At 49.3% G+C, this 26,155-nt stretch overlaps 1 protein-coding gene across 4 annotated transcripts in view; it reads left to right on the top strand.

Annotated features, from left to right (window-relative positions):
* Positions 1–26,155, top strand: part of GOLM1 (golgi membrane protein 1) — a 58,145-nt gene that overhangs the window by 22,888 nt on the left and 9,102 nt on the right. For 3 of the 4 annotated variants that reach the window (XM_059142473.1, XM_059142472.1, XM_059142470.1), the window contains exons 4-8: positions 8,867–8,921; positions 11,620–11,722; positions 19,180–19,309; positions 24,218–24,377; positions 24,988–25,260. In XM_059142473.1, the coding sequence (XP_058998456.1) occupies positions 8,867–8,921; positions 11,620–11,722; positions 19,180–19,309; positions 24,218–24,377; positions 24,988–25,260 (721 nt within the window). The remainder of the gene's footprint in view (positions 1–8,866; positions 8,922–11,619; positions 11,723–19,179; positions 19,310–24,217; positions 24,378–24,987; positions 25,261–26,155) is intronic. The other variant, XM_059142471.1, reaches the window with a different exon arrangement.

Genomic DNA, 26,155 nt, shown 5'->3' on the forward strand with positions numbered 1-26,155 from the left:
GTGTGGGTGTCCAAGCTATGCAGGTGTCCAGACTGTGCTGAGTGTCTGTGATGTGCTGATGTCCGGGATGTGCTGGGTGTCTGGGCTGTGCAGGAGTCTGGGCTGTGCAGGTGTCTGAGCTATGAGCTGTGTGGGAGTCCGGGCTGGGTGGGTGTCTGGGCTGTGCGGGTGTTGGGGCTGTACCCCATGTCTGAGCTGCTCAGGTGTTCGGGCTATGCCCATTGCATGGCAGGGGAGAAACAGGTTGGTGGGTCTGTCAGGGCCACTTGTGGACAGACATCATTCCAGGGTGCTGAGTGCAGGGAAGTAGGTACAGGAAGAGGTGGGAAGGGTTTGGAAGAGCACCTCATCTGGGGCGGCTCTGGGATGGCGGTTCAGGAGGCCGCTGCAGCCTTAGCCCAGAGCACAGCACCTTACCTCTGGCCCTGACTTGTAACTCGACGTCCTAACTGCTCCGCCTTTCAGTGTTGCGAGACTGCATCTAATCGGAATTTAAGCCCCACAGGGACAGAGTCTGGAAAATGGTCTGAGGAGCCGGAGGAGGCGTCCCCAGGCCAAGGGCAGGTGAGCTGTGGAGAGAGCTGCGCAGGGGCAGATGCGAGCACGTGGGAGGGGAGTCCCTTTGAAATCTGTGCCCTGGAAATGAAGGGGTCTGTTCGATTGTAAATTCTCCAGTTTGCTGGTTAGACGTGGCCTTCAGACAGGTTTGTGATCGAGTCATTCACCTCCCATGTGAGGACTCTTAAGGAGAACCTCAGACTCCCTTTTCCGCACTGTCTCTTCACTGAGCTTCGAGCCTCCATCCCCTCTGTCCCCCACCTCTACGGGAAAGGGACTGGGGTTAATTCCTCACAGAAGGGGTGCCCCGAAGATGCGGTCTTGCTGCATGGGATTGCTGAAGTTGCCCAGAGGATTGGGGGTTGAGCAGATGCGTTTGCTGTCCTGTGTCCATGGGGGGAGAGGCCATCCCCGTGGACATGCCTGCTCTCAGCTCTTGGATCTCGTATGGGGGACTCCCCCCTAGAAGGAACAGGTCAGTGCCTCCTTCTGTAGGAGCTGTGGGAGGTGGTCCTGTGGCCAGCTTTTGTCTCATCTGGGGACTCAGAACCCCTTGACCCTCTCTGTTCATCTCTGAACAATTTTTTTTTTTTTTAAGATTTTATTTATTTATATGACCGAGAGAGAGACACAGCAAGAGTGGGAACACATGCAAGGGGAGTAGGAGAGGGAGAAGCAGGCTTTTGCTGAGCAGGGAGCCACATGCAGGACTCGCTCGCAGGACCCTGGGATCATGATCTGAGCCAAAGGCAGACGCTTAACTGAGCCACTCAGGCGTCCCTGTCTCTGAACTTCTTAACCCCTTGTTGCAGGATGAGTGTTTGATGTGAAATAAATGAGGAACGTTTAACCTACCTTTCTTTTTTTTAAAGATTTATTTATTTATTTGACAGAGAGAGTGAGCACAAGTAGGCCGAGAGGCGGGCAGAGAGCGGGGCGGGGGAGGGGGGGAAGCGGAATCCCTGCTGAGCCCAATGTGGGGCTCGATCCCAGGACCCTGAGACCATGACCTGAGCTGAAGGCAGAGGCTTAACCCACTAGACCCAGGCACCCCTGGACCTACCTTTTCATTTATTTCCTCTGTGGCTCCACCAGTGGGATTCTGGGATTATTTGCATTCAAGAACAATGAGTGGGCCCCTGTAACCCCATAGGCGTAACCTGTGTATCCCCCTCCCCCGCCCCCTGCCACAACCGTCTGCAGAGAGTCAGACTTTGCAGAGTTGAGGCCTTTCCCACAGGTGCAGGTGGGGACATCGTTCAGATCCCCAATTAGAAACAGAAGAACTAATGCTCACAGACAAGGTTCAGCCTAGGGCTCCTGCCCCCACCCCCCAAGTGAAGTCAGCCTCCACAGCCCCTCGCACTAGCCCCGCAGGGAGGAGGGCAGTTCCTCCGTTGGTTCCAGAGTGTTCCGAGTCGCTGCCACTGTCTCTGCTGCTGTGAGGGACTTTCTCCCTTTGAACACAGAGATGTCCAGACCCCTCCCCAAGCCTGTGCGGTGTGCTCTTCTACCTGAGCAACACTTCACAGCGGTGCTGTCCTCCCTGGGAACCTGGGCCGTGTCCGGAGGGGAGACTGGGAAGAGCTGAGGGTGCGGTGCTGTGAGGAGTGTGACCTGAAGTTGAGCTGCTCCGGGGCGGGGCACCCAAGGTCTCTGGCAGCCGGCAGTGTGTGATAGAAAGATCTAGGGTGTGTGGATGGAGAAGGAGGCCCCACGTTCTGCCTTAGTCAACTGCTGGAGAGCCAGCAAGGAACCTTCTGGGGTTCCCCCTGCATGTTCTGTTCAGGGCCTCCTGGGACTTCTCTCTGACCCAGATTACTGAAGGCCCGTGGGAGGCCCTGACTGAAGGAAGCTGTGGAGTTGGGGGCAGTCTCCTCAGTTGGTTCCCCTCCCGCCCCCCATCTCCCTCCCTCTTTCCTTCTGTCCCCCGTCCCGCTTCCTCATTCCCTTTCTCCAGTAGTGTGCCCCTTCCCTGCAGAGCTGTGGGCACTGTGACCTGCCCAGGGAGTCCCAGGGAGTCCCAGGGTTAGCCCTGGGCCCCTCAGCCCCTTGCGCATGCAGGTTTCCCAGCCGGCCACGGGCACGTTGTTCCTTCCTCCTGACGGCCTCCCGGCAGGAGCCACTCTGGGCACGAAGAGCAGGTGGGCCCCATGCCGAACTGGGTGCTTTTGGGATGGGGTTCTTTTTCCTCAGCTTCACATAGAGCTTTGCTTAATCCCCCATGAGCTTCTCTTACTGCTTTGTGGCTTGAGTCCATTGTGTTGTGGCCACAGCCCACACCCGCCCTCCTGCCCGCCAGAGAGCCCCTGTCTGTGGGCCTGCGGCCCCCTCTGACCCGTCCTGCTCCCCCTGCTGACTCTGAGCCCGGAGCTCGCAGCCCACTCCTGCCCCCTGGCATCCATATCCTCACACACTCCTTCACTGACCCACCCAGCTCCTGCTCTTTGTGGGGCTTTTGTTTTATGGTGGTAAAATCTGCACAATGTAAAAATGACCATTTTAACCATGTTGAAATGCACAGTGCGGTGGCATGAATTACACCCCGTTGCTGTGCACCTGTCACTCCGTCCGCCTCCAGAACTTTCCCATCTTCTCCCCTGAGGCTCTGGGCCCATTAAACACAAACACCCCATTCCCTCACCCCCCAAGTCCTGGCAACTTCAGTTTTTCCTCCTGTCTCCGAATCAGACTACCCTACATTTCTCATGTAAGTGGGATCGTGTGGTGTTTGTCCTTTAGTGTTGGTTTTATCTCGTGCAGCAGAACGTATTCCACATGCTAACATTCTTTTTTTTTTTTTTTTTTAATTTTATTTTTTTATTTGACAGAGAAAGACACAGAGAGGGAGCACAAGCAGAGGGAGAGGGAGAAGCAGGCTTCCCGCAGAGCAGGGAACCTGATTCGGGGCTCGATCCCAGGGCACTGGGACCTGAGCTGAAAGCAGACACTTAATGACTGAGCCACCCAGGCACCCCTCTTTTTTTCTTTTTGTTTTTTAAAATATTTTAGTTTTATTTGAGAGAGCGTGAAAGCATGTATGTGCACAAGCACGGGGAGGGTCAGTGGGAGAGGGAGAAGCAGACTAGGGGCTCGATTCTAGGACCCTGAGATCTTGACCTGAGCTGAAGGTGGACATTTAACCCACTGAGCCTCCCAGGCGCCCCACACACTGACATTCTTTTTTTTTTAATTTTTTAAAAAAAGTTTTTATTTATTTATTTATTTGACAGAGAGAAATCACAAGTAGATGGAGAGGCAGGCAGAGAGAGAGAGAGAGAGGGAAGCAGGCTCCCTGCTGAGCAGAGAGCCCGATGCGGGACTCGATCCCAGGACCCTGAGATCATGACCTGAGCCGAAGGCAGCGGCTCAACCCACTGAGCCACCCAGGCGCCCCCACACTGGCATTCTTGCATGGATATTCTGTCTCTATCTGTCCCTCTTCTCCTCATGCATGAACACACACTCATTCCTGTGCCCGGCCATTTGCTGACTTTGAATCACCCAAGCTGCAAGTTCCTATACTTTCTGGTGTCCTGGGTCTCTGGGTCCCCAGAGTCGGTCTATAACTCAGCACATAGGCCTAGCCTCTCTGAGGACCACCTCTGAGGGCTGGGACTCAGCCCCTCTCTGCTGTCGTGGGAACTGGGTGTCTTCTTTCCCCGCACACCGCTCCCTCTGCCTTCTGTAGAGGGCTTGTCTGGCGAGGGAGGGGCAGCTGCGGGGATGGCCCACCTTTGTGCCTTCAGGCTGAGGCTCATGCTGGACACCTGATGCCCACGCCAGGCAGGTTTGCTGAGTTCTGGAATTCTTCCTGTGGCCCCTTGGCTGGAGGACAGCCTTGTTTCCCGGCAGCCTGCCTCCCCCAGTCTTTGGCCCCCAGGGGCTGTCGGATAAGGGTTTGGGGTGGCAGGGCTTATTGTGGTGGTGTGAGTGTGTGCAATCTTAGCAGGACAACATAAAGAAAGAACTAATGGGCACCCCTTTGCCACTGGACTCTCCCGCTGCTCTCCCTTCTCTTTTCTCAAGGTCTGTGCTGTCCCTCCGTGAGCCCTGAAAATATCCCATTTGAGATGCGCTGTCAAAATGCAAAAATAGGGGCGCCTGGGCTGCCTTCGGCTCAGGTCATGATCTCAGGGTCCTGGGATCGAGTCCCGCATCAGGCTCTCTGCTCGGCGGGGAGCCTGCTTCCCTCTCTCTCTCTGCCTGCCTCTCCGTCTACTTATGATTTCTCTTTGTCAAATAAATAAATAAAATCTTTAAAAAAAATGCAGAAATAGGCTAGATTTCAAAGGCTTCGTGTGGGCAAACAATCTCATTAATACTATTTGATGTTGATTACATTCTGAAATGATAACTCGGTTCTGCCAGATTAAATACAGCATTGAATTTCACCTGTTTCTTTTTGTTACTCGGGACAGAATTCACGTAACCCAGACATGACCGTGTGTTGTTCTGTGGCTATGGGGTGCCATGAGGCAGTGCAGCCGTCAGTGCCGTCTCATTCCAGAACATTTTCATCTGCACCACGAGAAATCCTGCGCCATTAAGCAGGTGCTCCCCACCTCCCCTTTCTCCCCACCCTTGCCCCCCACTAATTTACATTCTGTCTCCAGATTTGCCAGCTCTGGGCATTTCCTCTCTGCAGAATTGTACCTTTTGTGGCTTTTGTATCTGGCTTCTTGCCCTCAGCATAGTGTTTTCAGGGCTCACAGCACATGTCAGGCCTTGGTTCCGTTTTATGGCTGCATAATATTCCACTCTGACTGCCCCACGTTTATCCAGTCTTCACTTGATGGATGTTTGGGTTGTTTCCACCTTTTGGCAGTTCTGAATAATTCTTTGAATGTCTGGGGACAGGTGTTGGATGGATGTATATTTGTGATTCTCTTGGGAATAAACCTGGGAAGAGGAGTAAGCGTCATGTCACAGCTGTTTAATTTGGGGGGAAACTGCCGAGGCTCTTTCCGCAGAAGCCGTGCCATTTCCCATTCTCCTCAGCTGCATCTGAGGGTTCAGTTTCTCTGCACTTTCTCCACATCCTTGCCCACCCTTACTTTCCTTTTTGCCTTTTGTTTATTTTTAACTTGCAGCCACATCAGTGTGTGTGACGTGGTGTCTTCTCATTTGGATTCCTGTTTCTGGGGATGGTGGGCATCTCTCTGGTGCTTTTTGGCCATTTGTTTATCATCTTTGGGGAAATGTCTGTTCCAATCCTTCACCCAATCTGTTTCTTTCCACTTTAATGTGACTACTAGAAATCGTCAGGCTTCCATACGGGACTGACCTTCCCTTTTCTCTTGGATAGCGCTGCTCTGGGAGATTCCGAAATTGGTGAGGGGGATGGGGAAGACGAAGGAATGTGGCATATTCTTCCTTCATTCTCCGTGTCATTCACCTGTCACCACTTTGAGATCTTCTCCTTGAGGCACTAACAGCAGTGTCGTTACATAGACCTTCTCCAGGCACAGGGGACAAGGCTTAGGTAGTCTGAGGGGCATGTGAGTCCGGCTTCTGGGAAGGGGGCCTCTGGCCTTCAAAGCAGATTATTTCAATGAGTGAAACAGAGCCATGGTGGGGATCTTTTCTCCTCTATCACGTGATCTGTGTCACCCTTGCAGCAAGCTTTCCAAAAGTTAGGATTTTAAAAAGTTAGTCATTTACATTTTATGGAGCTTTTAGAGAGGTAGAATTTATTGTTGAACTACTGCTTTGAAAAATCTTGAGCTGCTTTTTCTAGCAATCGAATGCAGAAATAGTTTGATCAAATGCACTCAGACAGTTATCACACATTTGTACGTGGATGATGGATCCTGAGGTCCTCTGAGTTCAGTTTCCAGTTATGTTCTGGTGTCGTTAGTGCTGCTGAGTGTCCCCGGGGACGCTCCACACACGCTGGGAAGTGCAGCTTCTCCCAGAGTCACTCTCACCAAAATGTGAGAAATAGGGGGTTGTTTAGAGGAGAATATATATTTCATTTAAAAATAATATTGTTTAGTGCAGATTGTTTTTTTACTGAATCTCCAAAAAGCTAGAAACATTTCCATTGTTTCCTGAACATGATTTAACAAGATTTTAAGTCAATATAAAACTGCATATAAAACATGCTGATGGCATTTTATCATCCTTTTCTCATTTACTTCAGTGCAGACTGTACTTTTCCATGCATAAGTAAGTAGGTGCGGGAAGACAACGAAAATATCTTTTCTTTGGAAGATAAGAGTCGCATGGGAGACAGGCATTTCCTCAGATGCTTCCTCGACCCTCAGGTACAGACTCCAGTGTGGGTTTTTTGGAGTTGGGCCAAGGGGAGTGAGTGGAGAAGGAACAATTGAGAGTGTCCTGGGGGCAACTGGGTAGCTCAGTTGGCTAAGCATCCAGCTCCTGGTTATGACTCGGGTCATGAGATCGAGCCCTGTGTCGGGCTCCATCCTGGACGTGGAGCTTGAGTTTCTCTCCATCTGCTCCTCCCCCTCACCCTGCTGCCCCTGCTTGTGTGTGCTCTTAAAAAAAAAGTATGCACACACACACACACACACACACACACACGTATTTATATAGATTTATGTGGAATATATATATTTATGTGGAATATGTATACTTATATGAATATACACAGGAGTGGAATCAGAGCGTATCCATCCTGCCATGACTGGCTTACTTGGCTCTGCAGAGTGTGCTTGAGGTTCACGCGTGGACCAGCACATGGCAGACGTTTTCCTGAAAGGCTGCATGATACCCACTGACTGTAGCTGCTGTGTTTCCTTCCTCCGGTCACTGGCCGAGAGGATGGTGGCTCCTCACTTGGGGCTGTCCTGAGTAGTGCTGCTGTGAACATTCCAGCGCACACATCTCTTCAAGATTCTGCTCTGAGTTCTTGCGGCTCAGCGGGAGCTGCTGGATCCTGTGGTCTTTTGTGTGTGTGCTGAACTTGGGCACGCCTCCCAGAGTGCAGCAAGCTCCCCGGAGTGCAGCAAGCCTCCCTGCGGGGGCTGTCGGACTCGCTGCTGCGTGGTCCCCGTCCCAGGGCTCTCCTCTCTCCCCCGCCCACAAGGGTATCTGCAGACGCCCCTCTTGATAATCTCTCCCAGCGATAGGATACCATCGCTGTGACTTCCTTCCTGGTGTGCCAGGAAATGTTCCGAGTCCTCTGATCTCCCCAAATAAACACAATTTGTTTGGCCACGTTGCGTTGGGCCTTCCCTCTGTCCGGGCCAAGGGAAGGGTCAGGGCTGGACAGAGGTCCGGGAGGAAGCCGGAGGCACAGACGTGGGAGGTGGCACGGTTGACATTGTCCTCCGTTGCACAGGAAACGTGTCCCCAAGCTGTGGGCCGCGTGGCCTGGGTGTGTGTTTTGCAGGCTTTGTTGCTCATGACATTTCCCTGTGTGTACAGAGCCGCACCCGTGTGTGCGCTCTCATATGGAAGATTCCGGTCACCTCTCTTTCAGGCTTCTGTTGGCTTTGGCACAGGGTGCAGCCCGCTAGCCTAGTGTCCTAATTCGGCACGTAACAAGCACCAGCTTGCTTTCTGGATCGGGCCTGCCGGTGCTTGGCTTTGCCTGTTGGCTGTGAAGAAAGTCTCTTAAGCAGTCTGTGCCTCAGTTTCCTGCCCTCTAAAATGGGCTAATATGCTGCTCGCCTCAGAGCCTGGGGAGAGCAGTGAGCGAGCGGACTGCAGAGCTCAGAAGGGCACCTGGTGACCGTGGCCACGGGCTCACAGGCTGCTCCTGACGCACACACCACACGCCCTTTCCTCACCTTCCCTTCTGTTTTCTCAGTTCCCTGAGTCCTGTGTTGTCCTTCCTCCTCTGTTTTTGGCCTCCCCAGCTTGCTGTCACTTCGTGTGAGCCCGTGTCCCCACTCTCTGTCCCCCACCCCAGCTGTAAGAAGCTCTTCCTCTTCTCTGTTCCCTCCTCAGGGTGTAGTCACACCTGTGGCTCAGGACGGGATTGCCCCCCCCGCAACCTCCACCCCCACCCCCCAAGAGGTCCCGAGTTGCTGCTGCAGCTTCCATGGAGGAAATGCATCTCAGGGCCAAACAGCCAGAGGCTCCGTTTAGCCCTCTAGGGTTACAAGTTCTTGTTGGGACGGCAGACCTCTCACCAGGGAAGCTCCTTTTCCAGCGCCGCCGTGTGGGTGCAGCAGCATCCCATCGGGGGAGCTCAGCAGGAGAGCTCTGCCCGTCCCTCCCAACATCTGGTGGGGGACGAGCATCGCTGCTCCCTTTTCCCAATGAGAACATCTTATCCAGGCTCTTCTAAGCTGTTAGGTTGGGGCGCATTTCATTCTGTGTTTCTCTTTTGCAGGCGGTTTTAGTGCATAATATCACCACAGGAGAGAAGCTCATCAGAACCCTGCAAGGTGAGTTCCATTCCCCTCCTTTATACCAGATGTTGGGCCTTTTAGGAAAAGCCCGCCTTTCCTCTCATCCTTTTCTAGTGGCTTTTATTCTAATCTAATGATGGGTGGGATCATGAGTAAATGACTAGTTTTTACTGGATTCTTTTTGTCAAACAGTTTCTTAAACAGCTTTTTCCTTTTAAAAATGTTGATGAACACATTATAAGGTATTAGGTACAGAATTCAGATGCTCACTTTTTGGTAGGTTAGGAAGTATACCAGAACAGATCACATATGTATATGAATGATAGGTGATCTGTATGTGTATCTATCTATATATAGATATATACATCTGTACACACACACACAAATATAGTATGTGTGGTGTATATAGGATTTTAGGATTTCTTTTAAATGGGTAACCCTGAATTCAGATTTCTTTTATGAAAACTAACAGTTATCCAGACCAATTTAATTCCATTTCTTTGCTGCCCTGATTGAGTTTGGTAGCCGGGTCTGGTTTCCGTTGGGCCCTAGGAAGCAGCGGTAGCAAGGGCAGTCCTGGGGTGAACCCCTCTCTGGTTGGCTCCCCCACTGGCTGTGACTGGGCAGCTCGGCAGGCCCTGGGTGGTCCTGGGGCCTGGGGAAAGGAGAGCTGGGTCCCATGGGGCCGACCTTTACCGTGGGTAAGAAGCTCCTATGCCCACCCCTGCCCCGAGCCTCACTTCAGCCTCTGGGCAGGTAGGTCTCTTTAGAGCTGCACTGTCCAGAGTGGTGGCCATGAGCCCTGTGGCCAGTGAACCCTGAAGTGTGGCTAGTGGGATGGAACTGGATTTTAAATTTTTGTGTGATTTTCAGTGATTTAAGTTAAAGACTGGAACTCTGAGTCGACTCTGTTATTGGGAGAACTAAGTATTTACAGCTTAATATGTTAGTATACTTTTTAACTGTGCATGTGGTAAAACCTAAATTCAGATGAAGCATTCCCAGTGCAGATTTAATGTCTGGATTGAGATGTGCTCTAACTGGTACACACCAGATTTCAGAAACGTAGTATGAAAGAGAGAACATAAAATATCTCATTCGTAGTTTTTTTGTATTCACTACTTGTTGGCAAGATAATGTTGCATAGCTGTCGAGTTCAGTCAAATATGTTATTAAAAGTGATAATGCATCTGGTTTGGTTCTTAAAAATGTGGTTGCTATGGGGCGCCTGGGTGGCTCAGAGGGTTAAAAGCCTCTGCCTTCGGCTCAGGTCATGCCCCGGGTCCTGGGATCGAGCCCCGCATCAGGCTCTCTGCTCTACGGGGAGCCTGCTTCCTCCTCTCTCTCTGCCTGTCTCTCTGCCTACCTATGATCTCTGTCAAATAAATAAATAAAATCTTAAAAAAAATATATGGTTGCTAGAAAGATTACCCACGTGGCTTGCCTTGTAGTTCTGTTGGACCATGCTGGTCTAGGGTTCTCGTCCCACAGTGGGTTCTAAGAATATGAGTAGGGGACATTCAGGGTTTTACAAAGTTATGTGGGTCCCTGGACTGCTGGGGGCTTTGCAGCGCTCCCCTTTCTCGTCTGGCCTTTTGAGAATGATCCACGTCATGGATGTCAGTAGGTTATTCCTTCTGTTGCTGAGTAGTAGTCCCTTGCCCCATACTTGATTTGATTATGGGAATTTTTTTTTTAAATATGCAGTTTATTGAGGTGTAATTTACACCCAGTAAAGTGTACCCTTTCTAGTGCAGAGCTCTGTGTTTGGACAAATGCCCCATCCCCTAGATCTCCGCAGCCATGACCAGACCCTGTCCTGCAGGAAGTGCCCGCCAACCCGTTGAGGTCAGTCCCCTGCCTCAGCCTCCAGCCTCTCTGAGCAATTTTACAGCCCTCCAGTTTTAAGTCTTGGAGCATCTCCTAGAACTGCTCATGAGATGGAGGCTTGTTACTGTGTCTTTGGCATTTCACTGAATCCTTCACTTTCGTTTCATTTTCCCCCAGGAAGCCCTGTAGGTTTAGAGTCATGGGGACAGACCCCGGGGATGTGGGTGTGTGTCTAGGGCTGTGTCCCAGGCCTTGGTTGCAGCCTTCTGGCCACTTTGCTGTCCCCTCTGTGGCAGCTCTTCTTTCTCCCCTGGCCCTTGGTCAGCGGCTGCTGTTTTCTGCAAGACTTTTAGGAGCCAAGAGGTCAGGGCAGCAGGGCTGATGAGTCTCCTCAAGGAAAGCATGCTGCTTCCCAGCTGGGGGGTGGGGATTAAATGAGCACAGGCCTGGGGAATGGCTGGTGGTGGTGAGTGACAGGAGGTAAGCAGGGGGGCAGCCGGCCGGCAGCCTGGGCCCAAGGATGGGGTTCTGCCCTGAGCGGCTGCTTACCTGAGCAGATGTTGAAATCCACGTTTCACAGGCTGAAGAGGAAGTCTTCTGGGGACCAGGGGACACAGTGGCATGGGTCACCTTATGGGACAGCTCAGGGTTTAGGATGTCTAGGAAATAGCTGAACAGAACCTCCTAATGCATTTTAAAGGTCAAAAGCGATTAGAGAGAGGGTAAGATTCCGGTTGGGTTGTGGATTTCCAAGGCTCCTCCACAGTTCTGGAACGTTCTCTTCCCTCTCTCCTCCCTTCTGTACTCTCCTGCGCGTCCTTGTCCACTGTGTTGTGACACATCTGCTGTTGTGTGACGGCCACGCTGGTGACCTACCGGCTCCTGGGTGGTCCTCTGGCCTCAGACCAGTTAAAGGCCCTGCAGAAGAACTATGGCCGGCTGCAGCAGGACGTGCTCCAGTTCCAGAGGAACCAGACCAACCTGGAGCGGAAGTTCTCCTACGACCTGTAAGTGTGGCCCCCAGGGGGTGGGGGAGCTTCGTGTTCTGAGCCGTGGGTGTGAGGGGGTGGGTGTGCACTGCACGTCCGAGTTCTGCAGGAGGCCCCGCGCCCTTCCTCATGTAAGTGTGAGCTGAGCTTCAGAAAGCTCTGGAAGAGGACCAGCAGGCGGCTCCTGATTCAGAATACGCTGGAGGGCAGCGTCCAGAGCAGGAAATGGCCTGTCGACATACTTGTAAAGTTCCCAGAAGTTTTACAGGGCAGGTGTGCTGTCAGTAACGGAAAGCCTTTAAAAATGTCTTCGGGAAGTGCTCAGATGCGCCCTTCGTCCACTCCTAGACTGAAAGGTGTCTTTGGCATCAGATCCGGGATTTATCTCTGGGCGTCGGCATGTGGACATTCTGTTTCTGTGAGACTCCTAGTGTCTCTTTAAATTTCTGCAGCCAGAAGGGAGCACTTTTATTTTTCAGCTTTATTGAAGTATGATTGACAGATAATCATTGTCTGTATTTAAGGTATAAAGCATGGAGTTTTGATATGCCTTGACGTTGTGAAATGTCCCAGATCAAGCTCATTAAACATGATTGTTGTGCCTGTGTGGTGAGAACATTTAGGATCTGGCCTTCAGCGCATTCAGGTGTACGTGACTCGCGACCGTGCTCCTCTCGCGGCCGCCCCACCCCAGCCGACCGTCAGGCCCGTCTGTTTGAAGCGGATGAGAACTTCAGTTGTGTACAAAAACCCTACACGTTTACCTTTGGGAGGATTTTTATGACCAAAACAAAACAATAAATTTCCAAAAGGTTAGCTAAACCCTATAGTAAGATAGTAAAAACCAGTTGTAGGGAGTGGAGAGTAAGCCCTAGTCTCTGTATTGTTTTCCCCAAGAAGAGCAGCGTAACTCAGGCACAGGGGGGTCTGGGATTCGGAGGCAAACAGCCACCTATGAGCCCCGTCCTCTTTCCTGTGGGCTGACTTCTCCCTAGTTTGTGTCCAAGGTCATATAGATTTTTCATATGATTGCAGTCACTGGTAACAGTTTTAAATCATTGTTTTCCACTTGCTTGTGTTATTTATAAATAGAAGTCCTTACTTGCTCCAAAATGTGGCATCACTAAAAATGGCTGGTTAGTATTATGGAGGCACAGAATTTACCTCATGATGTCCGTGTTTGGGTATTTTGGTTAATTCTAAGTTTTTGATTATTCTGACTAGCCTGATAGCAATGTGTATACCTTTTAAAAAAGATAATTATTTTGAATTATTTCCTTCTAAAAAGGACTCATCTGTAGATTCAGTGTCATAAATTGCCAAGTTGCCCTCTGAATAAGTTTCCTCACCGCACTGCCCTCACTGGGATTCTCAGGTCCTTCCAAAAGATTGTCCACTCACTGTGGTAGCATCCTGATCACTTTAAAACAAAATACTACTAAAGCCAGGAAGCCCTAAATATATAAGCATGCAGAGGACATGCACTAACGTCAGTAGAAGGGTAACGTAATTAGAAAATATGCATATGGAACCTTCTTCAGCCAGGCCAGAGGTTCTCAATTTTGGTCAGCGATTTTGCTCCCAGGAGACCTTTGGCAGTGTCCGGAGACCTGCAGTCACCATTCTGCAGTGCACAGGGCAGACCTCATAACGGGGTTTTCCCTGGCTTTGAACACGGTGGTCTTCAGTTGAGGACCCCTGAGCTGGGCCAGTCATCAACGATCACTAGCACTCAGACAGAAGTGAAGACGGCCCAGTCTTTGTATTATTCATCCTTAGAAGAAACATTCAAACGCACTTCCCTTCCATTCTTTGAAATAGGATAAGCCGTTAATGCCCTCACTTGATGTATGTTGACTCAGAAGGAGCCGACCTCACTGGAAATCAGCAGCAGCCAGGCCCAGCGACGGGAGGGTGGCTCTGCTCCCCATGTCGGAGCAGACAGGGAAGGTGGCCAGGCCTGCTGGACTCACCCTTTTTCTCTTAGGAGGTTGATGGCTAATTTGAAATGCTTTTTGGCTGACGTCCGTATTGCAGTGGTCGTGCCCAAAATGTTATCCCAGATATGGTGTGTTTCCTGGGGATGATGTTCATAGAGTGTTGGAAGCTGTCTTTGGGTTAGAGACCTTTTTTGACCTGATGAAGGGTGCAGATCTCTTGTTAGCAATATCTGCGAAGTTGTGCATTCTGTTGGTGGGACAGCGGAAGGTCACCTGCACAGCCGCTCTGGAAACACCCTTTCGGGCCTGAACCTTTTCTACCGGCAATGCTGGGACTGGAAGAGCGGACAGGACAGTGAGGCCGCCTTCCTGATGCACAAGTTAGTGTTCATTCTTCCGAATCGGCGTCCCCACTCCTCGCTCCCTGTGGCAGATGTCACTAAGCGGTCACGTTCTTGTCGGTCTTGGTCACACACTGCCTTGCAGGCTTCCTCCCCAGAGCACGTAGGGTTGGCTTCTCATGTGAACTGCTTGTCTTCTCATTTCCATGCCACGAGGAAATAGTTTGCCAGAGCCATTACTGGACGAGACCCAGCACTGCCCTGAGATTGCGTCCTAGACGATCAGGCCCCCCGCCTGCGTAGACTCCTGTGTGGCGTACGACCCGCGCATCCATCGCACCAGCCATGATCACCCTGGCGGCAGGTCCCGCGTGTCTGCATTTTCGCTCTAGTTGGTGGCTGAACGGTTGGCACGTGCATGGAAGCGGAAACTCACCTGAGGCCTTCGGGACGTCACACTGTCACCATCCCCACGGCCTGCGTCCCGGTGTTTGAGCTTCATTCTGAGGCTGTTCCCTTACCGCTGTGGAGCTGGAATGGGGGAAGCTGGCCTCCACCCGCAAGGCTGGGAGAGCAAGGATCTTTGTCCTTGGTTTTGGCAGGGCTGAGAGCAGGTGAAAACAGTACGTATTTCCCATTTGTAGGTTTCTGAAGGTTCAGGAATGGCTGTGCCCCTGTTCGTTGGCTGGTCCCGAGTGTCTGGGATGCTGTCAGCTAACAGTGAACTGGCATGTTTAGTATGTTCGGGATTTAGACGGTCTCTGTTCTTGTTCTGTGCGTTTGAACTACTGCGTACTAGTCTATCACCTGCGAGTTGCCTGTTTGTGACAGTTTTATTTAAGTGAATTTTTCAGCAAGTCTTCTTTTGATCTGTAAGCTGTCCAAAGTCTGGAAGTCTGTCTTCTGCTCTGTCTGCAACCCCTGATGCCCTTCTCTGCATGTGGTTCTTGGGGACCCACGGACTCCTTTGCACCGTAGGTCACATTATAAGAGCTGTGGGCTGAGTGTGCGTACAGCTGGCTCTGAAGGGCCCGTGACCCAGAAGAGGCAGCTTGGGCCCTAGAAAGAGCATGGCATAGAGCCAGGAAACCTCAGGTCTAGCTTCTGCTTTCAGCCTTATCTCTCTCTCTCTGACCCTGGTCAGCGGCCCACATTCAGGTCACTTCCCAACTTCCTTATTTCTACAAATGGGTAATTCTCTCAATTACTCTACAACCCTGACACACAGGATGCTCTTAAACTCTAGGCTGAAAGCTCCAGTGATGCCTCAGAATATCTTAGCTAAAAGGGGGCTCAGCCTGAGCCAGGTGATGGGCTCCAGTAACAATTTTCTGATACTGCCTGGGCATCCTTCAGTTCTGTTCTTTTTTTTATTTTTATTTTTTTAAAATGAAGCTTAAATTTTGGAGCAGTTTCAGGTTTGCAGAAGTATTACAAGAGCTCCTGTGTACTGCAGACCCGGTTTCCGTGTTGTTAACGCTTTCCACTGATGGGGTTTATTTGGCTCAGTTAATGGACCAGTGTGGATCCATCCTTAACTAAAGTTCATACTTTGTCTGTGTTTCCTCGGTTTCCCCCTAATGTACTTTTTCTCTTCCCGGACAGTCCGTCCGTTCCCACGGTCCGTCCGTTCCCACAGTCAGTGTGTTCACGTTTTCTTAGAGTCCTCTTGGCTGTGAGCGTTTCTCAGACTTACTTTTTTATGATCTTGTTAGTTTTAAGGAGTGCTGGTCAGTATGTTTTCTTATAGTTTGTTGCAGTTGGGATTTATCTGGTGTTTTTTTCATGGTTAAACTGGGGCAACACATTTCTAGGAGGAAGGCCACAGAGGTCAAGTACCACTTTCATTACTTGGTATCAAGGGTCCATACTATCCATATGGCTTGTCCCTGTTGATGATAATCTTGATTCCCTTACTGAGGTAGTGTTTATCTGGTTTCTTCATCATAAAGTTACTCTGTTATCTCTCCCTCTGTACTGGGAGGGACCCAGTTGGATGCCCCCTCAATCAACCATTTCTCTCTCTCTCTCTCTCTAAATTGGAGAGTGGTATTAAGAAACCAAGTTCTGGGCACCTGGGTGGCTCAGTTGGTTGGGCGACTGCCTTTGGCTCAGGTCATGATCCTGGAGTCCCAGGATCAAGTCCCGCATCAGGGTCCTTGTTCAGCAGGGAGTCTGCTGCTCCTTCTGACTCTCCCTGATCTCATGCTCTCTCTCTCTCTCTCTTTAAAATAAATAAATAAATAAAACCTTAAGAAAAAAAAGAATCCAAGATCTGGATACTAGGTGTGTTTGTTGCTGCTGAGGTGTGGTTGTTTCTAGGCCCCATCGGCTGCAGGGTAAAGAGCTCTGCGTGTACTAACCTGTGTTGTATACAGACATTGATGACTATTTCTATAGGTTCCCAGCTGTATGCATACTAAACCAAGCCTAAATTCTGTCTTGTAAGATTGGTGTTTTCCATTCTAATCTAAGCTAACAGAACAGTCTATTTTGGATATCTTCTCAACTTGGGAGAGTTTGCAATTACTAATATTTTGTGGCTCAAAATATTTTTAAAACTGCCTGTGGCAAAGACTGGCCATGGCTTCTCCGGATCCATGATTTTCTCCCACAATGTAATTCCTGCATTTCCAAACCCTCCTTGCAGTGAAGTATGGCCTGGTGACCAAGTTCTGGCCAGTGCGGGAAGGAAGTGGAAGCACAGGACTGTAGGAAGTCTTCTGAAATTGAGGATGGTCCACCAGATCCCATCTTGTTTACCTCTCCCCTCATTCCTTCCTGTTGCTTGGGACTCGTGCAAGATGGCTGGGCCACTGTAGCCATCTTGGATCATGAGGCTGGAAACCCATGCTAGGATCATGAACCCGTGCTAGGATCGTGCTGTATCCCTGATGATTCAGAACGGCCATCCTGGTGCTGGGCTACCTACATGAGACTTCAGTTTATGGAAGGAGCAGATTGGTATCATTTGCCCTTCCTGTTTCTCCCAGCCAAACCTGATCAGCCAACTTACCGACTTTCTGAAAGTGCCTTCAGATACTGTTCTTACACGGTTATTTTCGTGAATTCTTCTCTATTACCCAAAAACAGACTTCTTAGGGAAGGTCACTTAGAATGGAATCCTACCTAGTGGGGAGTAGAGAAGGGTAGCTACGACTTGTTCTAGAAGAGAAAGAGGACATGAGGAGCTCAGAGTGGTCTGGGTGAGGCAGAGGTATCCTGTGGTCCTGGAGATGAGCTAAGAGGAGTAGTATTTTGGGCATGGTTGTACAAGTGACTAGTTAAGTGGGCCCCACTGGGAAAGTCTCCTCCTTTCTGGAACGCAGGACGGGGATGTTAGATCTCTGTCATAGTTGTGCAGATCTCCCAGTGGGATTGTTTTCTTTTTCTTTTTCTCCCCAGTCTGTTTTCTGTTACTATGATTGGGTCATGTCTGTTGTTCTCTCTCACAGTTCATGGATTCTTGCCTCCATTCTGCTACTTGCACTCATTCCTTAAGTTCTTTAATTTTGGTTATTGCATTTTTCAGTTTGGAAATTTCCATGTGGTTCTTCCTTACATCTTCTGTTTCTTTGCTGAGACATTTAGTCTTTCATTTGTTTCAAGCATCTTCGAATTGCTCACCGAAACATTTCTCTGGTGCCTGTTTGGAAATGTTTGTCAGATCATTGTAACTTCTCTGTCATGTCAGCGTTGGAATCTGTTGGTGGTCTCTCTTCACTCATTTGAGATCTTCTTGGTGCTTGGGGTGATGGTGGTTTTCAGTTGAAACCTCTGGTTGTTGGGAGAAGCCCTGACTCATCGCTGACTTGCTTGGCTACCACCCCAAGGGGAGAGGACACATTCCCATCAGTGGGGGCCGAAACACAGGCTTCTTCCCACGCGCTCTCCGGTGTCACCACTGGGGTGTTCTATAGACCCAAAGCCCTGGCCAGTCTGCCTTCTCTCCTACCAATTCAATCCTCTTCTGTTTGTTTTAAATACATCTTCCCGGAAGTGGAAGTCCAGCTGGATTTTGACACTGTCTAGTGTTAGCACAAACCACACAGGCTTTAGTCCCACAAGACTCTTCCCTCTTCACATGACACCCACAAGGTCTGCGTGTCCCCGAGGCACCTATACTCTGTCTCCTAGCTACAAGTTCAGTGCTTCCCGAACCCCTCAGGGCTGGTTTTTCTCTAGGATGGCTGACAGAACTCTGCCCAGGGCTGTGCTCACGACGAGAGGCTCATTAGAAGGGCTGTATCTCAGGAACACATGGTGGAGTCTTGGTTTTAAGGCCATTGTAGGAGAAATAGCTCCTTTCCTGGTGGCGTTGGGGTGCCACCTTTCTAGTACGTGGTGTTCACCGACTGAGAAGCTTGTCAAGCCTTTCACCCAGAGATTTTTCCTGAGGTTTTACTACATAGGCACAATTGATTAAATCGTCGGCCACATAATTGAACTCCAGCTCTACTTTCCCTGTTCCCTGGAGGGAGGTGGTGGGGCTGAAAGTTCCAGGCCTATTAATCATGGGGGTGATCCCCCTGGCCGACCGCCCCCATTGTCAGGCTCTGTGAGCTGGCACATTATCACAAACTCGGGTGTGATCCAGGGGGCTCATTTGACTGACAGAAGACCCTCCTATAAGTCAGGAAATTCCAAGGGCTTTAGGAGCTTTGTGCTAATAGCTCAGAGACCTAGCTCAGAGGGGAAAAGACCATATAGCTATCTCTGATTATACCACAGTTTGTATTTTAAAAACTTCTTAAAATATTTTATTTGAGAGGGAGGGAGAGAGAGAGAGAGCGTGCATGCGAGCACAGAGGGAGAAGGAGAAGCAGACTCCACGCTGAGCAGGGAGCCTGACATGGGGCTCGATCCCAGGACTCTGGGATCATGACCTGAGCCGAAGGCAGACGCTTAACCGACTGAGCCACCCAGGTGTCCGTAAGAATTATTTTTTCCTAACCAATGAAGTTCACCTGTTTTAGAACAGTGTGACAAATTTGTAGTTTCAGCCAACTCCAGTTTTCTTGCCATTTAGTACTGAAACCACATGCCTTATGTGCCCTCTCGAGGTGGAGAGCGGGACCCAGGAGGAAGAGGAGCCGTGTCTGATGCGGTGGATTGCACGTGCATGGCAGGGGAGACTTGCGGTGTAGACCCATCCCTAAATCTTTGTCTTTCCCTTTGCTTTCTCCCCCCGGAGGAGCCAGTGCATCAGTCAGATGAAGGAGGCGAAGGAGCAGTGTGAGGAGCGGATAGAAGAAGTCACGAGGAAGGGGAAGGAGGCCGCTGCTTCCAGAGACCCGAGTGAGAAAAAGGACCAAAACCAGCAGGTAATTCGGGGAGTTTTTCTGCCCAGGATTCCAGAAGGCGTTCCTCACCTCTCCTCAGGCATCCTGTTCCCTTGTCTGCAGACGGATTGGCACTTATCTCTGCTCTCCACTGTGGGTTTGGTTCCCTGAGACACGCCAGCTATTCCCAGGACGTGACACTCTGAAGGGCATCCGGGCTCTGTCCTTTGGCTCAGAGCGTTACCGGGGTTGCTTCAGCGGAAGTCTGCAGCCCCCCTGGGAGAGGCTTCAGTACTGTGGTCCCTGCACCAGCGGGGCAGGGTTGTGGCTGCTGAGCGCCCCTGGTGGCCGGGCACGTGCCTCTCGGCCCATGACGTGGCTGCTCGAGGCCTTTGGGAAACCTGCATGTTTGTTGGCTGTAGATACAGCAGCGTTATTGAGAGACACTTCACAGACCATTCCATTCACCCACATATAGTTACAATTCGTTGGTTTTTTGTTTATTCACAAAATTGTGCAGCCATCATCACAGTCCATTTTAGAACATTCTTGTTCCCCCAAATAAACCCCATAACCGTTTGCTCTCCTCACTCAGTCCTAGAGAACCAATTAATCTGCTTTCTTTCTCCATCGATTTGTGTAGCTGGACATCTCCTGTCGGTAGAATCATAGCCGTGTGACTGTGTGTGTCTGGATCATTTCACTTAGTGTACAGCTTTCCAGGTTCGCCCGTGGGTTCACATGTGTGACTGCTTCACTCCTGTTTGTGCTGGACAGTATTGTGTGCAGAGGCCACGTTTTGTTGATTCATTTGTCAGTTGATAGGAATTCAGGTTATTTCTAGTTTTAGGCAGATTATGAATAATGCTGCTATGAACATGTGTGTAGACATTTTTGTATGGAGGTAAGTTTTCATTTCCCTTAGGTGTATACCTAGGAGTGGAGTTGCCGAGTCATATGGTAACTCGATGTTTCATGACAAACTGCCAGACCGTTTTCAAAAACCAATCACACTCTTTTATATTTTGACCAGCAGTTTGAGGGGTCTCGTTTCTCCACATCCTGGCCAGCTCTTACCTGTCTTTATCATTGTAGCCATGCTCGTGGGTGTGGGGCCCTGGGTCAGTGTGGTTTGGGTTTGCATTTCCATGATAACTAACATTGAGCATCTTTTCTTCTGCTTTATTGGCCATTTGTATCTTTTTGGAGAAATGTCTGTACACTTTGCCCATTTTTAAATTGAGTTATTTTATAATTGAGTTGGAATTCTTTATATATTCATATATATGAAAATATTAGCTATGATTTGCAAGTATTTTTTCCGATTCTGTGAGGTTTTCTTTTTTTACTTTCTTCATGGTGTTCATTGGAATATGAAAGTTTTAAATTTTGATGAAGTCCAGTTTATTTATTCTGTTGTGTGTTCCTTTGGTGTTGTAATTTAAACCGCTTTGCCTAATCCAACGTCTTGAAAATATTAAGAGTTTTATAATTTTTACCTCTTAGATTTAGTCCTAAGGCCCATTTTGAGTTAATTTTTTGTATCTGGTGTGAAGTAGGGGTCCAACTTCACTGTTTTGCTTATGGATATCCAGTTGTCTCTTGGCACTTTTTGGGGGGAAAAAACCCACAAAACTTATTTTTTCCATGGAACTGTCATGAGACCCTTGTCAAAAATCAGTTTACTGTAACTATGAGGGTTTATTGCAGATTCTCAGTTCTATTCCATTGGTCTGTTTGTCACTTATTTTGGTACCATAAGTGCAGCCTTGATTACTGTGGCTTTGTAGTAAGCTTTGAATTCAGGGGGTATGACTCCTCCAATGTTTAAAGATTTTATGAACAAAAATGGGGGAGCAGCGGAGGGAGAGGGAAGAGCAGGCTCTCCACTGAGCTGAGAGCTGGGCTTGTTCCTAGGACCCTGAGATAGTGATCTGACCCGAAGGCAGACACTTAACTGACTGAGCCACCCAGGTGCCTCCTTTTTTAAATTTTAATTTCTTAAAAATATTTATTTCTCTTAGGGAAGGGACAGTGGGAAGAGTAGAGAGAGAGAATCTCCATCAGACACCCCACCGAGCACGGAGCCAACTCTGTGCCACCCATGCACCCCTCCAACATTGTATTTAATTTAATTTAATTAATTTATCGATTTATTTAATTTGAGTGAGAGCACAAGTGGGAGTAGGAGCAGAGGGAGAGGGAGACGCAGGCTCTGCACTGAGCAGGGAGCCTGATGTGGGGCTCGATCCAGGGACTCCAAGATCACTGCGTGAGCAGAAGGCAGGTGCTTCGCTGACTGAGCCTCCCAGGTACCCCCAATGTTGTTCTTTTAAAGGACTATTTTGGTTATTCTGTGCCAGCTGAATTTCCATATGAGTTTTAGGATCTGCTTGTCAGTTTCTTCAACAAAGCCAGGTGAGATTTTGACTGAAATTATATTGAGTCTGTTGATCAGTTTGGAAAGTATTGCCATCTTAGCAACATTAAGTCTACTGTTCTATGAATGTGGGACGTCCTTCCACTCATTTAAGTCCTTTAAAAATCTCTCAAACAATGTGTTATAGTTTACAGAAGTCTTGTACTTCTTTGTTCAATTTATTTTTTATGCTATTACAAATGGAATTGTTTTATTTTCATATTCATTGCTAGTTCTGTAGAAATAGAATTCATTTGTTTATTTTGATCTGGTATATTGCAACCTTGCTCAACTTTATTCTAATAGTATTTTTTGGTATCTGATTTCTTTGAATTTTCTATATACAGTATTATGTCATCAAAGCAGAGGCAGTTTTACATTTTTCCTTCCCACTCTGGATGCCTTTGTTTCCTAATTGCACTGGCTGGAACCTCCATTCAGTGTTAACAGAAGTGGAAAAACAGATATCCTTGTTCTTGATCGTGGAGGGAAAACATCCGTTTTTACCGTTATGCTTGATGTTAGCTGTGTGTTTTCATGGATAGACTTTATCAAGCGGAGGAAGTCTCCTTCTGTTTCTTGTTTTAAAGATTTATTTTAGAGCGCACAGGAGAGAGGTAGGAGGGAGAGGGAGAGACAGAATCCCTAGCAGACTCCCCTCTGAGCTCAGAGCCTGAGGCGGAATTCCCACCTCCGGACCCTGGGATCATGACCGGAGCCTGGAGCCCAAACCGAAAGTTGGACACTTAATCCACTGAACCACCCAGGCACCCCTTCCCTTTTCATCTTAATTGTTGAGTGTTTTTATCGGGAGGCGTTGGATTTTGTCAAATTCTTTTTCTCAGTTTATTGAGATGATCATGTGGGTTTTTTTGTCTGTTATGCTACTGATACACTGTTACACAGATTTTTAAATGTTTCATCTTGTGTTCATGGTTGTTTATCCCTCCTGGTCATGGTATATAATCTTTTTATATGTTGCTGGATTTGGTTTGCTAGTATTTTGATAAGGATTTTAGTGTTTATATTCCTAAGAGATACTGGTTTTCTTGTAGTGTTTTTGGTTTTGGTATCTATTAATATTGGACTCATAGAATGAGTTGGGGCATATTCCTTTCAGGGTTTGGGTGGTTTTTTGTTTTGTTTTGTTTTGTTTTGTTTTTGGTGGTTTTTGTTTGTTTGTTTGTTTTTGGTTTTTTTGGGGGAAGAGTTTTTGAAGATCTGGTATTGACTGGTCTGTAAATGCTTGATGAGGTTCACTTGTGAAGTCATCTGGGCTTGGGCTTTTCTTTGGGGGAAGTTTTTAAATTACTAATTCATTCTCTTATTATGTAACAAGTCTTTACACATTTTCTATTTTTAAAGAAATTTGAGAGAGAGGGACGGGGTGGAGGGTCAGTGGGAGAGAATGTGGGGCTCGATCTCACGGCCCATGAGATCATGACCTGAGCTGAAACCAAGAGTCAGACGCAACCGACTGAGCCACTCAGGCGCCCTCACATTTTCTGTTTCTTGAGTCAGTTTTGGTAGTTTGTATTGTTCTCAGAACTTGGTTACTGTCCTCTAAGTCTTCAAAGCTGACATAGTTATTTGTGGTGTTCCTTTTTAATATTTTTATTTGTGTAAGGTTAGTAGTGTTGTCCCATTTTATTTTTTATTTTAGTAATTTGAGTTTTCTCTCTTTTTTTTGGTTAATCCAGCTAAAAGTTTGTCAATTTTGTTCAACTTTTTGAAGAACTAACTTTGATTTCATTCATGTTCTCTGTTTTTCTGTTCTGTTTTTCATGAATTCCTGCTCCAACCTTTCTTATTTCCTTCTTTGCGTTAGGTTCTGTTTGCTCTTCTTTTTCCAGTGTCTTACGGTGGAAGATTAGGTTACTGATTTACCATCTGCTTGATATAGACCTGCACATTTCCCCCTAAGCACTGCTTTAACAGCCTCCCATAAGTTTGGTATGTCATGTATTTGTTTTAATTTTTTTCAAGATACTCTTTTTATGCCTAGTGATTCCTTTGACCCATTGGTTTAATTTAGGAACATGTTGCCTAATTCCCACATGTTTGTGAGTTTCTCAAATTTTATTGTCATTGATAATTTCAGTCCATCGTGATTATCATCATACAGAGTATGTTCTCCAGTCATTTCAGATTTGTTGAGGCTTGTTTCATGGCCTAGCCTCTGGCCTGGGGAATGTTCCATGTGCCCTTGAAGAATGTGTTTTGCTCTCGTCAGGCCAGTGTTCTGCGGAAGTCAGCCTGGTCTGGTTTGTTTATAGCGTTCAGGTCATCCTTGTCCTTGTTGCTCAGACTGCTAGAAACCTGCTTGTTAATCTGTTCCTGAAAGTACTTTCTGGGAGATCTTAACCTTTGACCTTTTGCATTTATGCGAGGTAGTATGTGGCACAACTAGGTTAGATCAGGCCTTTCTCGGGGTTTGAGTGTTTTGTCAGAAGGATGTCCATTGCCTTGCATGGGGTTGTTGTGAGGTTTAAAGTCACGGAGCCCCCGTTTGTCGTGCGCTCCTGTTTTAGCTCCGAGCCCCCAGCGAGCTTCAGCCCAGGCCGCAGGACGCAGACCTGCCCCAGGCAGAGGTGCTGCCGGTGAAAGGAATCGTGCCCAGCAACGGCGAGCCCCAGACACCAGCCCCCAGTTCTGAGGTGGCTTTGGATTTGAAGAGACAAGGTGAGAGAGGTAAGTGAAGCCTGGTAATTGCACATTTAAGCCCTAAGATAGACATAGTGGCAGTCCGGCATCTTTGCAGATGGCCTCACGGCAAAGTGTCCCTGTGGGAGGCAGCCAGTGAGCTGGGTTTGGGCTGCTGGAGGCAGGTGAAGGTCTCTCCGGGTGTTTGGAATTGGGGCCGCCAGGCTTTTCCTTGTCTTACTGTCATCCCTGTAGACCGAGTGCCTTGTTCTTGGTGACGGTCCAGGCTGTGCTTCCCCGGGGACATCATTGGGACTGCGGGATTACGGGGAGATGCCTGAGGCTGGGCAGCCGCGTGGGAACAGGGGGCCTTGTCTCAGATACATATGATGGTCCGATAACTTTGGCTCGCAGGTTGTCACTGAAATCAAATAACTTGTCCAGATTTTCTTCCTAAACCGCTTCTCTCGTCAGTTCTGAAGTTGAGCTGCAGGTGTGGAGAAGCCGCAGTCTTTGCGCGCCACAGAACCAGTCACCCAGTTGCTCCCGGCCCACAGCCCTTGGGAAGGCCCTGGGAATTGAGTGGTGGGAGGGTTTCTGTTTTCATTTTAATTCAACTAAATGCTGGTGAGGTCACAGCTAACTGTTCCCTGCACAGAGGAAACCAACGAGATCCAGGTGGCCAGTGAGGAGGAGCTTCCGAGGGACAGCCTGGGGCTGCCGCCGGAGCCGGGCCGCGAGCAGGCTGTGGAGGCGGACGCAGCCGCGGCTGGCAGAGGCCCGGGGGGAGCTGGCGCGGTGGGCCAGACCGCACGGGCGCCGGCGGCCAGGCTGGCCGGCCAGGAGAATCGGGACGCGGAGGACCTCGAGCGGGAGCAGCTGGTCATCCCTGATGGGCAGGAGGAGGAGGAGCAGGACGCGGCCGAGGAAGGTGGGTGCGCCGCTCTGTGGGTCGACAGCGGACTCCGCTCCTCTGCTCTCGATCGGACGCGGGCAGGGCCCCTGCGAAGGGCCCCGTCGGCGATTTGGTGGTTCTTGTTTGCTGGCGAGCAGGCGGGAGGCGGGAGGAAGAGCGCCGGCTCGCGGCAGGTGGAGGTGTCCTGAGTAACCCGGCGGCTCGGCGGGGGCTGCGGGCGGTCTCCGGAGGGAGGCGGTGAGGCGGGCGCTCGGCGCCAGTGAACGCGGCCCCCGCTCTGGAACACGGGCCCGGGCCCGCCTGGGTCCGCATCCGCACGTGTTGTCACCACCAGTGCCTGGAATTGGGGGGGGGGGGCGTGACGGGGGGGGGGCGGTGGGGGCGGTGACTGGGTAGATGGGGTTTCGGGCATATTTGAGCCTGGCAGCAAAGTGACCCATGAATCCCATCTGGTTTGGTGCACTTCTTCTTCTTCTTCTTCTTTTTTTTTTTTCAAAGATACAGTGTGTATCTTTTAAAGATAAAGTGTGGGAAAACTGAGATCAACACAATATTCTGGGATGTATTTATGTCCCTAAAAGCTGTTCCAGCCGAGCCAGGAACACTTATGGACAATACCTGTACCCTGGGACAGGTCACTAACAAGAACGGGAGAATGTGCTTATTTGTGGAAATTACCGATTCCAGATCTCATTTGTGCTCGAGTTTCTCTTTCTGAAGACTGTTTTCACAAGGTTTCAGTTAAAGAATTAAAAAGAAGAGGAAGCTCGAGTGGCTGACCCAGTGGCACTCAGGTTTCAGACTGGCCACAGAGGGTAGCATGAGGAGACTGGTTTGAGAGCCTGCGGGAGACGCATCATCCTGGGGCCGCAGTTGCCATCACATCTGTAGAGTAAAGCCGCAGGGCCCA

The sequence above is a fragment of the Mustela lutreola genome, chromosome 12 (assembly GCF_030435805.1).
Source record: "Mustela lutreola isolate mMusLut2 chromosome 12, mMusLut2.pri, whole genome shotgun sequence".
NCBI lineage: Eukaryota > Metazoa > Chordata > Mammalia > Carnivora > Mustelidae > Mustela > Mustela lutreola.